Genomic DNA, 16,647 nt, shown 5'->3' with positions numbered 1-16,647 from the left:
CCATCTGTCACCTGCCCCATGGCCAGGTCTCAGCCTATACCCCAGGTGGAGGGGAGGGGATCAAGGGGAGCAGATGCTCCAGGCTCATGCTCAACAACCCAATCAGCAATCAGGGTCTGTGTTAGAAAGACCAGGTCCTGCCAGGGAGGGAGGGGCAGCCCACTGATGTCCCACCTGTACCATCCCACTCAAAACAAACCCAATGATCCCACCAGCCCATCAACCACCTTGCTCAGGGGCCATCCTGGGCAGGGCCAGAGAGGGAATGAAAAACACACAGTGGTCAAGTTCATGGGCTCTGGAATCAATCTGAGCTCAAATCCACCACCTACCATGGTGGTAAGGAGAGGCCTGAGATCATCCCCACGTATCCTGTCCCCTGAAGTACATGCCCTGGAGGATCCATTCTCCTTTTGAGTAGGTGGCGTGATCAGGGTAAACTCATGCATATGAGTTCTTTCCGGTGATCGGGTTATGGGAAGGGGCCATGTTTCAAGGGAGCATATGACAAGGACCTGAGGACAGCCTCTAGGAGGTAAGAGCCATCACAAGCAAAAGCCAGCAGCGAGATGGCTACCTCGGTCCTAAAGCCACAAGAAACTGAATTCAACCAAGAACCTAAGCAGAGGCTCTCAAGACTCAGACAAGACCACCAACACCACGACTGTAGCCTCATGAGACCCGGAGCAGAAAACCCAATAAACATTATGCCAGGAATTCTGACCACAGAAACCACAAAGTGATCATGTATAGAGCTGCTGCAAACCACTAAATGTGGGATAATTTGTTACACGGCAATAGCTAACTGAAATATCCTCCCTTGTGATCTTGGAGAAGTGGTCTCACATCTCTGGGCCTCAGGTTCTTCATCTGCACAACAGTGAGGATGCAAATGAAGTAGGATGTGTAACAGCCTTACCAAGCAAGTGGGAAATGGTTTCTTCTGTGTCCATTCAGGTCCATGGAGGGATTTCAGAGTGGCGGGGGGGGGGGGGGGGGGTGGAAGGGGCCTTAGTGTATTTTTCAGAAGTTGGCCTTTTTATTTTCAACTTTGGGTTCCTAGGAAAAGGAGATAGATAATATCGTCTAGCTCCAAATCCCAGTCACCCCAGAGATGCCCCTGCGCCCAGCTGCATTTAGAATGCAAAGACCAGGAGTCTAGGGTCAGGCGCTACTTGATCAAAACAAATTTGTTTGCTTATTTCAAAACCAGGAATGAAATGAGGCACTTTTTTTCTTTTTTGTCTTTTCCAGGGCCGCACTTGCGGCATATGGAGGTTCCCAGGCTAAGGGTCTAATCAGAGCTGTAGCTGCCAGCCTATGCCACAGCCACAGCAATGTGGGATCTGAGCGGCATCTGCGACCTACACCACAGCTCACAGAAACGCCAGATCCTTAACCCACTGAGCAAGGCCAGGGATCAAACCCGCAACCTCATGGTTCTTAGTCACATTCGTTAACTACTGAGCCACAACAGGAACTCCTAAGGCACTTTTTTTCAAGATGAGATCCTGTAACTGTCCTTGTACAAAAAGTAGAGAAATACTAAGAATCTAAAACATAATAATAATTTCAATTAAAAAAATGACTACCACTGACTGGAGCATGGCCATGTGCCAGACGCTGAGCAAAGTGTCCCAACGCATATTACAGATGAAGCAACTGAGGCCCAGAGAGGGAAAGCCCCTTGCCTAAGATCACACAGCCATTGAGAGGCAGAGACATGATGTAGACCCAGACAGTCTGGGCCAGACCCTGGGCTGGGCCCAAAAGTCTATGCAAAAACATTTAGCAGTTACATAAATCACATTATATTAAAAAACAGAAACATTTATACAGAGGAAAAGCTTTTTCTTCATTCAACGAATATTTAATGAGCAGCTACTATGTTCCAGGCATTGTTCCTGGTGCTGGAGAGAGAGAGTGAATAAAAAAAAAAAAAAAAAAACCCAGGAGTTCCCATTGTGGCTCAGTGGTTCTATGAGGATGCGGGTTTGATCCCTGGCCCTGCTCAGTAGGTTAAGGATCCAGCATGGCTGTGAGCTGTGGTGTGGGTCACAGATGAGGTTCAGATCTGGCATTACTGTGGCTGTGGTGCAGGCCGGCAGCTGTAGCTCCGATTAGACCTCTAGCCTGGGGACCTCCATGTGCCACGAGTGCGGCCCTAAAAAGACAAAAAAGGACAACAAAAAACAAAAAATAAAACCCAAAAACAAAACCACTCTCCAGGGAAAAGGAGCTAGGAAGCGATGAGTGGGGGTGGAGTACATTTTTGAAAGGGAAGGGGGCGGGGTGGTCAGAAAAGACCCCAGGGAGGACAGGAGGTCTGAGCAGAGGCCTGAAGGAGGGAGCCACAGGGATGCTGGAGGAAGAGCTTTCCAGACAGATCCAGTGAGAAGACTCTGAGGCAGGACCAGGTCTGGTACCTCTGAGAAAGGCCCGTGTCGCTGGAGGGGCCTGAGGAAGGGAGTGAGAAGAGCAGGAGGTTCTGGCATTAGGTGGCGGCGATGACTGCACTGCTTTGCTGACATTCCCCAAACCACAGAACCGTACGCTTTAGGGGCTGAGGTTTATGGTGTGTGCATCATATCTCGATTAAAAAAAACTGCCAGACAAAAAGATGACTAGGAGAAGGGATGGCAGAAGTGACAGTGCAGACCTTCCAGGTCATTCTAAGGACCTGGCTTTGACTCTGAGGGTGGTGACAGCATGGGAGGGCCCTGAGTGGGGGTGGGGTGGGGACAGGTAGTGTGACCTAACTTAAATGCCAACTAGACTCCTCAGGCTGCGTTTGGAGAACAGCATGTAGGAGGCAAGGGTGAGAGCGGAGGAGGCACCTGCAATTGTCCTGGCTAATTCCCAACCCTGGGCAGGTTACTCTCTCTGTGCCTCAGTTTTCCTCATCTGCAAAGTGGGTCGGAAAAAGACATTCCTCCCACGGGCAGGGGTGAGAGCTGACATAGAGTAAAGTGCTGTTATGACGGCTGTAAGTGGAGGGTGGAGTCAGAGGTGCCACCTAACAGTTTTTCATCATGCAAATCAGCTTCCTGAACAGAAAACAAAGGTGGTCCCCTCTCTCACGGGAAGCATGAGCCCAACTCACATCAACAGCCCTCCCAGTGCCACCTGTCCACACCCAGGCCACAAAGAGGGGTCCAAACTCCTCTCTGGGTGTGGCCAGCTCAGACACAGTACCCGCCCAGACAGGGGACAGAAATGTCCCCAGTCACACAGCAGCCTGGGCTTAGACAAAGGATATGCCTGGGGGAGGGGAAGGTATGGTCCTCCCTCCTGGCTGGGTGTCCAGGCTGGAGGCAGGAGGTGGCTGCCAGACCGTGGAAAGGCCACCGTGCAGTCCTTTTCAGATCACCTGTCAGATGGTGCCACACCCCAGAGGCTCCTCACCCCATTAGGACTCAATCCCCAACTGCTTACCACCCATGTGAGGCCCACACCACCAGCCCCTGCTGCCCACACTAACCTCACCTTTCCCAACCTCCTCTCCAGCCACCCGAGCTACTTGCTGTTCCTCAAACAGGCCAAACATGGTCCTGCCTCGGGGCCTTTGCACATGCTATTCCCTCTACCTGGAACACACTTCTCTCAACTCTTTTCACAGCTGGCTCCTTCTGTGCTACAGGACTCGGCTCAGATGCCACCTCTTCAGAGAGGCCTTCCTTGACCACCCCATCTCAACAGACGCCACCATCCCTGTCACCAGCATATCCCCATTCTATTTCCTCCTTGCTGCGTTTACTCCCAAACTCTGTGGACTTGAGCAAGTTACTCAACCTCTCTGGGCCTTAGTTTCCCCAGCTGCAAAACAGGTATAATATTGGTCTCTACTCCAGAAGGCTGTTGCGAGAGCTCAGAGGGATAACCCATACAGCATCTGGCACATAGTAGGGCCTCATGGGATTGTGTTACCACTATTACACCTCTTGTTACTTTCTTAAGTGATCTCTTTTTGTACTGTCTGAAGAGTCCATGAAAGCAAGAACGCTGTCCATCTTATCCTGGCCACGTGCCAACACCTAGCCCTGTGCCTAGCACTCAGTAGGTGCTTACTGTCCATTTACTGAATGAATAAGTGAATTTGTGAATGAAAGCGATGACTGCCCATGGCCTCCCTCCTCCTGAGAGGAGCTCCTTGCAGAAGCCACCCCCGCCCCCAGAGAGGGATGGAAAGTATAAGACCTCAGATCCTGGTGGCAAGGCCACCTGCCTCGACCAAGCTCCAGTGGCCCTAGGCCCGCCAGCCTGAAATAGCCTCACCTCCCCTGGCCCAGAATCAAGGGATCAGCTGTCAGCTCCACCCTGGGGAAGGAACCAGGCGGGTAAACACAGATTGTGTGTCTGACCACAAGACAAAGAGGGACAGGCAGGCACATCCCCTTCTGGTCCTCCAGGAGCCGAGAAAATAAAAATAACCCTAAAAAATCCACACTTGGCTGGGAGGGTGGAGGGCTTCTCTTCCTCCTCAGGGCTTCCTTCTGCGGCAAGTAGTCCAGCAAGACTGACCCTGCCGAGCTTGGCTGTGCCAAGGCGCGTGGATGGCCACACTCGCTCCGGGCAGCAACCCTGGATGGGCTACAGAGTCTCCCTTTTACAGATGGAGAAACCAGGGCTCAGAGAAGCAAAAGGACTTGTCCAAGGTCCCACAGGGGCAGGCCTAGGTTTCACACCCAGGCCATTTGTCTCTGGAGTCAGTGCTCTTAACCATGAACCCAAGACACAGCTGCAGGGTAAAAAGAACAAACCGTTATCATGCCGGCTGTGTGAACACAGGCATATTTACACATACGTGTCAATTCTACACATGTCTGCATAGGCTTGTAAATGCCCTGAAATGGTCTGAAAGCAGAGCTAGTGGTCAAAGGAGGTAACCAGTGATTCCCAGCCAGGGGCTGTTTTGCTCCCATGGAGGCAAGTGGCAAAGTCTGGAGACATTTCTGATTGTCCCAACTGGGGAGAGGGGATGCTACTGGCAACAAGGGGGTGGAGGCCGAGGCGCCATTAAACATCCTGCAATGCACAGGACAGCTCCTTACAACAAAGACTAATCCCGCCTAATATGTCAATTAGGTACCAAGGCTGAAAGATGGAGGGGTTTGGTCCAAGCCAGGTGCTAAGACAGGAAATGCCCCCTGTAGAACCCATTTAAGGGGGACGCTAGACCCAGGCTAGAGTCCCCAGAGAAGGCCACGAGCTACCCAAGCCCTCTCCCCAGAACTCTCAGGCTGGAACCCTGACCAGCCACAGAGCCACCACCCTTGACCAGGGCTCACCTCCCTCAGGGGGCCGCAACGTTTGCAGGGGAGGTCCCCCTGGAGGTCTCACCTGCAAAAACAAGGAGATTCAGACCCTCCACCACCCCACCAGCTTGCTCTCAACTTCTATGTCTCCTAAATTCTGGGGCAAGGACCAGCTCTGGCATCACCCTGTGCCTGTGGACCAAAGCCAGTGGGACGCCACACTCTAATTCAAGGATCAGCCCACTCTGATCACCCACCTCCCACCAGGGTTCCAGCCAGAGAACCTGTGTCTATTGGGGAAAAGAGAGAAATCACAAAAATCTGGGCGGCGAAGTTCTGCAGTGAGGCACGGCCTGCTTCAAAGGCTCAACTCTTGCAGACGCTTTAAGAGGGGAGGATGTAAAGCAAAGAGGATGTGGGTTTCTTAATCCAAGGGAGTGGCCCTGAGCCCAGTAGCACTTCTGCTCACGGCCTGATAAAGGGGGACACTCTCTAAGAAAGGGGTGCCCTTGAAGCCTCCAAAAGCCAGGGACACCAACCCCATCCACCTCTTCTTAAAGTGACAGATAAATGGTTTTGTACTCACTAGGGAGCAAACACCAGGGGTTCCCGCTGCGGTGCGATGGGTTAATGATGGGGCTTGTCTCTATGGAGGAACCAGTTGGATCCCTGGCTCAGGGCAATGGGTTAAGGATCCAGCGTTGCCACAGCTGTGGCATAGGTCGAAGATGCAGCTCAGATTCAACCCCCGGCCCAGGAACTTCTATATGTTGCGGGTGGAGCCAAAAAAGAGGGGGGAAGAAAAAAGAGAGAGAGCAAACACCAGAATAAAAACAAATGGGTGTCTGGTATGCTTATGTGAAGAACACGTTCATTCAAATGCACGAGTTCCAGCCTCCCTGTTGAGTCATCCTTCTCAGAAGGACAAGGACCATGTCTGCCCTATCGCCAGCTGCATCTTCGCACTGCTTGGAATACATGGCAGGTGCTCCCTATATACTAACATGCTGAGAAAAGCAGGCTGATTTCTTTATGGCTTTACCTGGACGTAGTAGCTCTGTTGGCCAAACACGAAAGAAGGGCCCCATCTAACTCCTGCTGATGCTTAGCGTTTTATCATCACAAAACTTTCACTAACTTCCTGACGATGTTCAGCCCAATACAAAGAGGCCTGGTCCTGACTCTCTAGCATCCCAAAGCTCAGATAATTTGGACTTTGGGGCTTAATTCTTGCCCACTTGAGCAGCCCCCGGGCGTTTACGAAGGTAGTAATTTGGGTGGTGAACACAGCATCGTGTTGGGGCAGTTCGGGGCAGCGGTAAAGAACGTGGGCTATGCAGCCAGACTACCTGGATTTGACGCCCAGCTCTGACAGGCTGTGTGACCTTGGGAAACTGACGTGGCCTCTCTGGGCTTGGTTTCATTTGTGAAAGAGGAAAGGTACCTGGAACTGAGCTGATACACAGAGAATGCTGTATGTGGGGCTTACAAACATTGAGCACTATGTCGGCGTTAGCAAAATTATTATTACTGTTGGTATTGCATTAATCTAATAATCATGCTGAAAATACAATTCCTTCTGTGAGTGATTTGTAAAAAAATACATTCTCACACACATGCATAATTTTACATGGAAAGGGCATTACAGCATTTCTTAGTATTTCTTCCTTTTTTATCCTTCTGCTTGCCTTTCTCCATGAGATATTCATCTATCTATCCCTTCCTCCAAACTCCTGTAATGTTACACATAGAATCTATATAATATTTGGTTATTCCTTATTTTCCTGAGGCAGAACCTCTTAGCTTCCTACTCTCACAACATAACCTTGTGAAAATCCCCCATGTCACTGGGCAGGTCATTCTGTTTCAGTGACTGCAGAATTTTAAAAGGTACCACCCGCCCCCACTCCCCAGCATTGCTCCCTAGTGTCAGACTATGAGTACAAAAATCTTTAAAAAAAAAAAAAAGTGACAACACAAAACCACAGTTTCTTGTTTTGGCAAGCAAGAGCTCCAATGAGAAGAAAAGCTTTCATCTCCTACCCCCAAAAAGCAGAACCACAGAGAGCATTCTGGGAGCTTCCTGCCCACACCCCCTGATCCTCAGGAACCTCGGCCCAGCCAATTCAGGCAGACCCTCTGGGTGCCTCAGTGACAGATCTCTGTCCTTGGCCACAGGAAGCCCTTCGAGGAACGGCTGACCCCCCATCACTCAGGAGCCTCTCTGCCCATCCACCCAGGCTGGATGGCGCACCCATTAGGGGACCCACTGGCATCTGCCCCTGAGGACAGACTCCCTACCCCTTGCAGGCAGAGACCCCAAACCAGTCCAACCAAGAGGCGAGTGGGTTCAAGGCTCACCTGGCCTCTCTAAGAGGGAAGCCTTTGAACCCCAAAGAGATAGCCCCATTGTCCCCTTTCACTGCTGCACACACACCGCCAAAAAAACCCTCCTGAGCACCTACTAAGCACCTGGCATGATTCTAAGAATGTTAACCTGAGGTCCATTCAAGGTTAAACAACACCCCTATGATGAAGCAGGTGCTGGACTATGCCCACTGTACAGATGGGAAAACTGAGGCACAGTGCAGGCTGGTAACCTGCCTGCTGTTGTGGAGTAAAGGCAGGATCTGAACACCAGCAGCCTGGCTCCAGAGCTCCACACTTGACCCTCATGCCATGAACGGACACGGAGATCAGAGGAGGAAGCCAGCACCCTGACATTTCCATTCTTTTCTAGGTTCTGCCCGCTCTGCAGAAGAGAAAACAGGAGTCATGGAGGGGAAGTGACCAGAGAGGCACGGCAAAGGGCAAGGATCACACAGACCTGGGTTCAAATCCCAGTTCCGCCACCTTAATAGGTCACGTGGCAAGCCCACCATAAGCCAGGGGCAGTCTGCGATGCGGCTAGGGACCTGAGTTCTGGGGTGGGCAGCTGTCTACATGACCCGGCACAGCGCACGTAAGCCACCTTTGCCTCAGTTTCCTCATCTGTCACTGGGGATAACAGCACTTCCTTCATGGGGGGTTGGAAAGATCAAACGAATTGATACCTGCAAGGTGCTTGGAAGAGCAAATGATGAGTCCGTGTCGGCTCCTACACAGTAATGACTGTCGTTGTTATGATCATTATTAACGCCGCCCGAGAGTACACACAGCACACCCAACACAACCCGGGCTTCTGAGGGTTCAGATCCAAGGTTTAGTCAAAACCCAGGGCATTTTCTCCCACCACCTCGACGAGGTCCCCCAGGAGAGACCCAGCATCTCTATGAGAGGGCTGTCCTTGACTCTTAAATAAACACACAAAAGATATGGCACCAAAGTCATCAGTTCCCCTCAGAGATAGGGGAGCAGGTGCAATCCAGTTCCTGAAGGAGGTGGGGAAAGATGGGGAGATTCTGGAGGAACCAGAGAGCCCCAAGCCTGGAACCAAACAAAACCACTGATTCTGGAGTGCAGATGGTCAACAGGAAATTCACTCCAAGCTCCTGTCTTCCTCTCGGGGCTGACTCAGACCTCGCTTCCTCCAGGCAGCCCTCCCTGACTGCTCCTGCTTTCTGGTTGCTAGAACCCTATAATCCTAATCATCTATTTTTAAATTATCATACAACAATTAATGATAATAACTGATATTTAGAAGTGCCTTGCTACCTGCTAGGAACTGTTCCAAGTGCTTTACAGGTATTTATATAACTCACGTATCCTCTTAAAAACCCTCTAAGATCTATTATCATTCTCTGTTTTACAGATGAGGATTGTGAGGTTCAGAAAGGTCAAGTCACTTGCCTAAGGTCACAGAGCCCAAGGACCTGACCCCAAGCCATCTGACTCCAGAGTCCAGTCTCATCCTTGGATTTCTATAAACACCCATTTTGCCCCCCCGCCCCTTGTCTAGAACATGCGCCCCTCCTGGAGAGGAGGAACTTAGACCTGGCTTTCCTGCATTTCCCACAATACTCAGTCTACCACAAAGGCTTCCTTTCTACTGGCAGCAGGACTTTAAAACGAGGGACACAAGGAGGCCAGTGGAGCCCTTCAAGACCTGCCTCTGCCACATGGAATTAAAAGCAGGGAGGGATCAGCCAGCCTGCTTCCAAAGGCGAACAATCCCTTCGTGTGTATAAAGCTGGGAGGAGAGAGTGGGAAGGCAGCAGAGGATCACAACCTGCAGGCTGCCAGCTTCGCTGCCACAGAAAGCCTTGGTAACTAGCAGTTCATGAGGCTCTAAGCCCTGGGTTTTCAAAACTGAAAGGCCTTGGGTTGTTCAGGGGTCCCTTCTGATGGAGCAAAAACAAGAGGGGCCTCCTGCAGCTCACAAAAGAGGTATGCTTGGTCAGGTTACACAATCAGTCCATTTCTGGCACCAGCTTGGGGACACCCAAAAGGACAAGACAGAAAGAAAAAGCCTGGATTCCCCTCCCCTCATTTGACAAGCGGGCAAACTGAGGCCAGGACAGGTGCATGGGTGGTCCAAGAGTCAAAGTCAGAATCAGTTCATCTCAAAATTGACAGGTCAATTCAAAAAAAAAATTATGAGCTCAGCAAGTTCAAAGAGTCAAGGAGATAATATGCAAGTAGAGAAGTCTCCTTTTTTCCTTTTTCTTTAATAAGAAGAATGGTTGATTCCAATCAATTTCCATTATTCCAGCTTCCCCGGACTCTACACACGGACAATTTAAAACCACAGTTAATCCAAACCCAATCTTTATCTGCTCTGAAAGGCACCACACCATCCAGGGCAAGGGTGTGGGAGGAAGAGGCATATTTTCTTTCCCATTAATATAAAAATTGGTTTGTCTTTCCTCTTTCTCTTCCAGACTGAGAAGCAGGGAGTGGCTCAGAAGGAGAAGTGAGGAGTTCCCTAGAATTTGACACTGCTCACAGACACCAGCTACATCTTCAATTCAGAAACTGCCAGCTTCTAACTGAGCAGATTCTTTTTTTTTTTTTTTTTTTTTTTAACTGTGAGAGAGGGAGGGATGGGAAAGAAATGCCAACCCTGCCTGATTCTCACAGGCCCTTCTAGAAGGGTCCTTTAGCCAAATGCTTTTCAATGCCTCTGCACAACCCTCCCGCCGTTCTCAACACACACACCTCTTTTCACAGAGAGAAGGGCTCTATCCTCCCTGAGTTAAACCCGGACCTCACACAGCCTCAGCTGCAACCCCAGCCACAGGGGATCACAGAGGATGCCAGAAGCTCCCTCTTTCCCCCAGGGACTGGGAGCTGCAGAGCCTGGCTCTGGGGTTTCTGAAGGAACCACCAACCGCTGTCTGCCCCTGCCTCCCACCCCCTGACACACACACACACACACACACACACACACACACACACACACACACCCTTCCTGAACCAGGATTAAAAGACTTCCTAGAGCAGAAAACGGAGTAAATGAGGTCCCAGCAGGAGGCACAGAGATTAAAGCCCTCGGAGTCTCCTAACTTCCAGCAAGGCTCGCCCAGTCTCCCCCTCCCCACCGCAGCCACTTTTCTCACTTCCTAGGAGCGTAGGGAAGTGGCCCCTTCCTGCCTCTCGCAGAAAAAGAAGAAGAAGAAACAAACAAACAAAAAAGAAACGCAGCATAGAATAGGGTTTTAGAGCACCGGCTGGGACTGCCCTGGTCAAAACGTGGTATCAGCGTGATTCTGGGCAAGTTATTCAACCTCTCTGGAGCTAAACTCTCCCCTATTAAAAAATGAGGGAGCTGTTCGTCCCTACTTCATTGGTCACCGGTGAAGGTTAAACCTTCTCATGACACACGTAGGCGCCTGGCACATAATGAGCGCTCAGTTGTTATTTTACAGAGTCTTGGGCTGTGGTTTTGCAACTTGGAGTTGCGGGAGGGCGGGGGTGGGGGGGGGCGGAGTATGGAACTGAACCGCTGAGTCTTCAGTTCGAAACCTACTATCCCCAAGATCCAGCAAAAGCCTGTGTATAGGGAAGGGGGGGTGTCCTACCCCCCGTTTTTGTCGTCTTCTGTCCCTACTCAGGGCTTTGGGTTTTATCTTACTCTACTCAATGAGCAGGGACGCTGGGCTCCAGGATTTCTAGGGTCCGTCCAAAATGAGCAGCCCGCGGGACACTAGGCGAAGAAATCCCCGGGGGTGGGGGGGAAACGCAGGGGTCCAAGATCCGGGCACCTGGGTCACGGATGTAACTAATTTTAAAACTATTTGAAAGGCGGGAGGGTGAAAGAAAAAGACAAAAGGGCAACGTGCGGGGGGCGGGGGTGGACCGAGTGCAGGAGACCCCAGGTCAGGGCTGGACCGTGGGCCGGCCAGGGAGGCGACAACCCAGCTCTGGAGGAGCCCGATCTCCTCACTTCTTTGCGCATCCCCCGGGATGTCCCTGAGGCGACACTCGCGACCCCCGGGGACAGTGGCCACAGGTTGTGGGGACCGCCCCGCGCCAGAGGCCCCTGCGCTCCGCAGCGGGGCAGACCGCCTGAACGAAGGCTGTCCCCGCGCTCCCCGAGCGACACTCACAGACTGCAAGAAGCGCAAGGTGCCCACGTAGTCCCTCTCGGTGCCCAAGATCTCATTGAGGACGCAGAGGCGGAGGCGCAGCTGGCGCTCAGACTCCCGGGCGGCCGCGCACGGGCCGGAGCTGGGCGCAGAGGCGCCGGGGGTCCGGGGGTCCGGGTGGGCACCGTCCCCAGCCCCGTCGCCTCCTGGATCGCTGCCGCCGGGTACCTCCATCCTAGCGCGGCCGCACGGCACCAGCTCCTTCCCCCGCGCGGAGGTCGCGCTGAGCGGCGACTCAAGCGTCCAGGCACCCCATCCCGGACGGGGCGCGCCAGCGGGCCGGGCTCAGCGGCGGGCCCGGCGCATGGCGCGGCGGGCGAGCGGGCGGGACTCGGGGGCGGGCGGCCCGGGCCGGGGGCGGAGGCAGAGCACGGAGGCTGGACGAGGGGCGGGAGGAGGCTGGCCCTCGGGGCTCCCAGACGGCGGGCCTGGCCGCCACCGCCCCCGCCGCCAAGGGAGCGTCTGCCAAGTGCCACGCCGCGCTCGGGCCGTAGAGGCGCTCCGCGCGCGCACGGGGTCCCCTGGAGACGCGCCGCGGCGCGGGCCGGCTACGTCGGAAGCTGGGCGCGGCTGGAGCTTCGCTGCCGGGGTGCTCGAGCCGGAGCCTTCCGGAAGGGACCCCGAGAAGCCCGGAGAGTCCAAAGCAGCGCGCTAGCTGCCGCCAGCGCACCAACTCCGCGCCCGGACGCGTGGCGCCCCCACCCCCGCCCACCCGCCCGCCGCGGGCTACGCCACTCCCACCCCTACACACGCGACACCCACCGCGCGCAGCACACGCACGCAGGTCTGGCCGCCACGGCCGCCTGCTGCTGCCGCTCGGGCTGAGTCAACCCCTGGTTGGAAAAGCTGGCAGCGGAGCTGCTCAGGAGCAAGCCCACCCCGCCACGCGCGGCCCCGCCGGACCTGGGGAGCAAGCGGCGACCCCCGTCCTGCCTTTGGGACACCCAGTCCTTTGGGGGCCTTGGGGAGCTGCGGCGACCTTGGGAAGGAAGACGCGCGGCTGTCTCGTTCTCTCTCTTTTATGCCTCTTTTCTCTTTCCCCTTCCTTTTTCTTTCCTTCTTTTCTTTTTCTCTTTCTTTATAACTTCTCTGCCCACCAAGAGATGAGCGTGCCCTTTCCAGCCCTTCCCAGAGGAAATTATTATCTTCTCCGAGTTCCTAATCAAGTGGCAGCTGCTCTGCCTGTGCCCGCCTCCTATCCACCCGCCCCCCACAAGGCCTCTGGAAACCAGGCTTCTAGTCTGGGCTGATCTGTGTGACCTTGATAATCAGCGAACTGCTAGACAAATGTCCTCACCTGCCACCAAGAAGGTGTGAAGGGATGATCCCTCCGGGGCCTAGAGTCAGCCATTCAGGTTAAAAATCCCAACTCCTGCACTTGCTGGTTTCCTTGGGTGACCTTGCCCTGGTCTCTTGCCTCAAGAGCCTCAGCCTTCTCATCAGTGCAGTGGGAATAAACTTGATGCCTTAGCTCATGGAGTCCTACACACAGGGTTATGTGTTCGGAGTGCTTGGGACAGGGCCTAGCTCCCAGATAACTCTCTATAAATGTCTATTCTTAATTAACATTGTATGCATGATCAGCCCTCTTAGCCTGGCCCCCCTCACCAAACTGTCCACAATTCCTAACCTGTCTTTATTCACAGGTCAGAGATTGTACTGTCTCTGCAGAGGACTGGCTGATTCATGTAACATCCCCCTGTAGATTGTAATCTTCCTTGAGGCTGGAGCAGTATTGCTATTTATCTTCTGTCCCAAACACTCAGCATTGTTCTCCCAATGGTCTTCAGATAAATATTGCAAGAGCTTGAGGACACAGGGAGAGAGTAGGGTGGCTTCTGCCCTTTCAGAGCTCTGTTTCGTTGTGATTTTGGACAAGTGACATTTGATCTGGGCCTTGGTTGAGTGAAGTTCCCCTGGAGAGTCAAGAGTGTGAGCTAGGTGAGCCGGCTAGGTTTGGGTACCAGGGTCGATTGTGGCCCAAAGGTGACTGGCTCCTGAGGTTCTCAGAAAGAGGTCTCTGGAGTGACTCTGCTGTGTGACCTTAAACTGTCACAGCACCTCTCTGACCCTCACTTGCCTTGTCTTTACATTATTCCTATCTACTGCAAGGGAAGAGCCTAGTGTGAGCATCATGGCTGTGGAATGAAACTGGCTTGCATTTGTATCTCAGCTCCAAATCTAACCAGCCGAGAGACCTTGATCAAGACACTCTGAGCCTCGGTTGCCTATTCTGTAAAATGGGAGTCTTCGTAAGAGAAAAATGTACGTAAAGCAGTGCTTCTCAAACATCAAAGTATTAACATTTGGAGCCAGATAATTCTTAGTTGTGGGGGGCCATCCTGTGCATGGTGGGACATGTAAGGGGCAGACTGTACCCACTAGATACCAGTAACACTCCCTCTGCAGATATGACAACCGAAAATGTCTCCAGACATTACCAAATGGCCCCTGAGGGACAGAACTGCCCCTGGTTGAGAACCACTGATACAAAGTCCCTGACACTGATGGTTGGCACGTAGGAGGAGTTCAACAAGCATTCGTCCCCTTTCCAGCTGCAACCAAAGAGGATTAATTAGCTTCAACTTCAGAGATATTTCACTCACACATGTGCACACAGATCTCATGCTTCACCCAAGAACTGGCCCAGGCTGCCTAAAAGACCATGCAGACATTTCCACATTTGTGGCTGGAGCCCACCCTGGCCCACTCCACCTCTTCCACACTGCGTTATTCCCTCTGAGTCCTCTGGGGTATTTCTCCCTCACCATCCCATACCTAGTGAAAGATGATACAGTTTTTAATAAATTGCCTAAACTGTCTGTGCCTCGTTTTTATCATCTGTGAACTGAGGCTCATAGCTGTACCTACATGGTAAGGTTGTTGCAAAACTCCTGAGTTAATACGTGGAAAGTGCTTCGATCAGATAGCCAGTTCTCCGGAAGCAAAGGCTTTTATTTATTCAACTCCTGGATTGACTGCAGAATCCATTCAGATGCATTCAGCTGAAAGGAAGAGAAGAATGGGCCACAGACAAGTTAAGCCAGAAGACTATTTAAGAAAAGGTCCAGAGGAGGTTGGTTCCTCAGGCTGGTTCAGGACATGGTGACATCATCACAGACCAAGACAACTGTGACCTTGCTGTCCTCATCAGGGTGGCTTTTCTTCCAAGGTTTGGGACCTCAGAGTCACAAAATGGCTGCTGCACCAGCCACATCACCTGCTAACATGACTCCAAAGCAAGAAAGGAAGGAAGAAGATATAGGGGGTCCTCTGTGCCTCTTTCTTTTTTTTTCTTTTTCTTTTTTTTTTTTTTTTGTCTTTTTGCCATTTCTTGGGCTTCTTCTGCGGCATGTGGAGGTTCCCAGGCTAGGGGTCGAATCGGAGCCGTAGCCACCGGCCTACACCAGAGCCACAGCCACGCAGGATCCAAGCCGTGTCTGCAACCTACACCGCAGCTCACAGCAACGCTGGATCCTTTAACCCACTGAGCAAGGCCAGGGATTGAACCCGCAACCTCATGGTTCCTAGTCGGATTCACTAACCACTGAGCCATGACGGGAACTCCTGTGCCTCTTTCTCATCAAAAGAGAAAACTTTCGTAGCTGTTGTGGCTCAGCAGATTAAGAACCCAATGTTATATCTGTGAGGATGCGGTTCGATCCCTGCCCTCGCTCAGTGGGTTAAGGATCCTGCATTGCTGCAAGCTGGGACACAGGTCGCAGATGTGCTCAGATCTGGTGTTGTGTGGCATAGGCCTCAGATGCAGCTCCAATTCAACCCCTAGCCTGGGAACTTCCATATACCATGGGTGCAGCCATTAAAAAAGAAAAGATAAAAGGAAAGAAGAGAAAACTTTCTCCAAAGCAGGCAACTCTCCTTTACACTTCACAGGACAGACTGGGGCATGTGGCCACCTTTAAATAGTCCCTGACCAAGAGCAGGCAGGGCTGTCACCATCAACTTAGAACAGTCCTGCTCCATCTCCTGGGACATGGCTGCCTGAACAACTTGGGGTTCTGTTGTTATGAAAGAAGTGTCTGTCACAAGCACCTACTATGCACTGGGCATTGGGCAAGGGGCTGGGACTACAGAAGAGAACAAGACCAACAACATTCAGGCCTCCTGGAGCTGACATCATTCCATCAGAGGGGACAGACAGTGATGAATTAAAGACAGCAATTCCTTCTGTCATTCATTCAATGAGTGTTTATTGAAGGCCTACTATGTGATGGGCTGGGATACAGCAATGACCACAATAGGTAAATTTCCTGCCCTCCTGGTGCTTCCAGTCCAGAGCGAAAGACAATAACCACATTAATAATCAATCCATATAAACAAGCAAACAAAAAGACGAGACCCTCTCAGCATCTCCAGAATTGTTTGGTGGCACCTCCAGGCCTCTGCCTTGGGGCACTGCCTCCCCAGGTCTCATTACTTGGATAGAGAGCTCAGCATTGTCATGATCCATGGGGACTCCCTTAGTCCAGGGCTGGCTGCCTCCCAGCTAATCCTGGCACAGAGCACCTCCCTGAAACAAACATGACTAAGGAATCACAAGCTGGAGGAGACTTCCTTTTTCTATCTCTGTTTCAGTCTGACCTCTCCTCCCTTCTTCCTCATCACCTCCACACCTACCCTCCAGGATCTCCAGTGGGGAGCCCTTCGACTCCTGTCTATCGCCAAGGAAGGGCCTGAAACAGGCTCTAGCTGGGGAACATTCACCAAGAGAACAGAGAGAAAGGAGGGAAAAAAATAAAATCTTTTAGTTAGGCAAGAAAAAAAGCGATGGTAATAATAGGGAAATTCTCTTCTACAGGGACAATTTTAAAGTTTGTTACCATGTGCTTCCCAAATAGTGGGAA

General features: G+C 52.2%; 1 protein-coding gene across 4 annotated transcripts in view; it reads right to left on the bottom strand.

Annotated features, from left to right (window-relative positions):
* The window catches only part of PREX1 (phosphatidylinositol-3,4,5-trisphosphate dependent Rac exchange factor 1), a 197,039-nt gene extending 184,938 nt beyond the window's left edge, over positions 1–12,101 (bottom strand). For 2 of the 4 annotated variants that reach the window (XM_047770923.1, XM_047770921.1), the window contains exon 1: positions 11,744–12,101. In XM_047770923.1, the coding sequence (XP_047626879.1) occupies positions 11,744–11,956 (213 nt within the window). In that variant the 5' untranslated portion in view covers positions 11,957–12,101. The remainder of the gene's footprint in view (positions 1–11,743) is intronic. The other 2 variants (XM_047770920.1, XM_047770922.1) reach the window with 1 other exon arrangement.
* Positions 12,102–16,647: the final 4,546 nt, after the last annotated feature.

This window comes from Phacochoerus africanus, chromosome 3, assembly GCF_016906955.1.
Source record: "Phacochoerus africanus isolate WHEZ1 chromosome 3, ROS_Pafr_v1, whole genome shotgun sequence".
Lineage (NCBI taxonomy): Eukaryota > Metazoa > Chordata > Mammalia > Artiodactyla > Suidae > Phacochoerus > Phacochoerus africanus.
The sequence above is the reverse complement of the archived record's forward strand: the minus strand, read 5'-3'. Positions and strand labels throughout refer to the sequence as shown.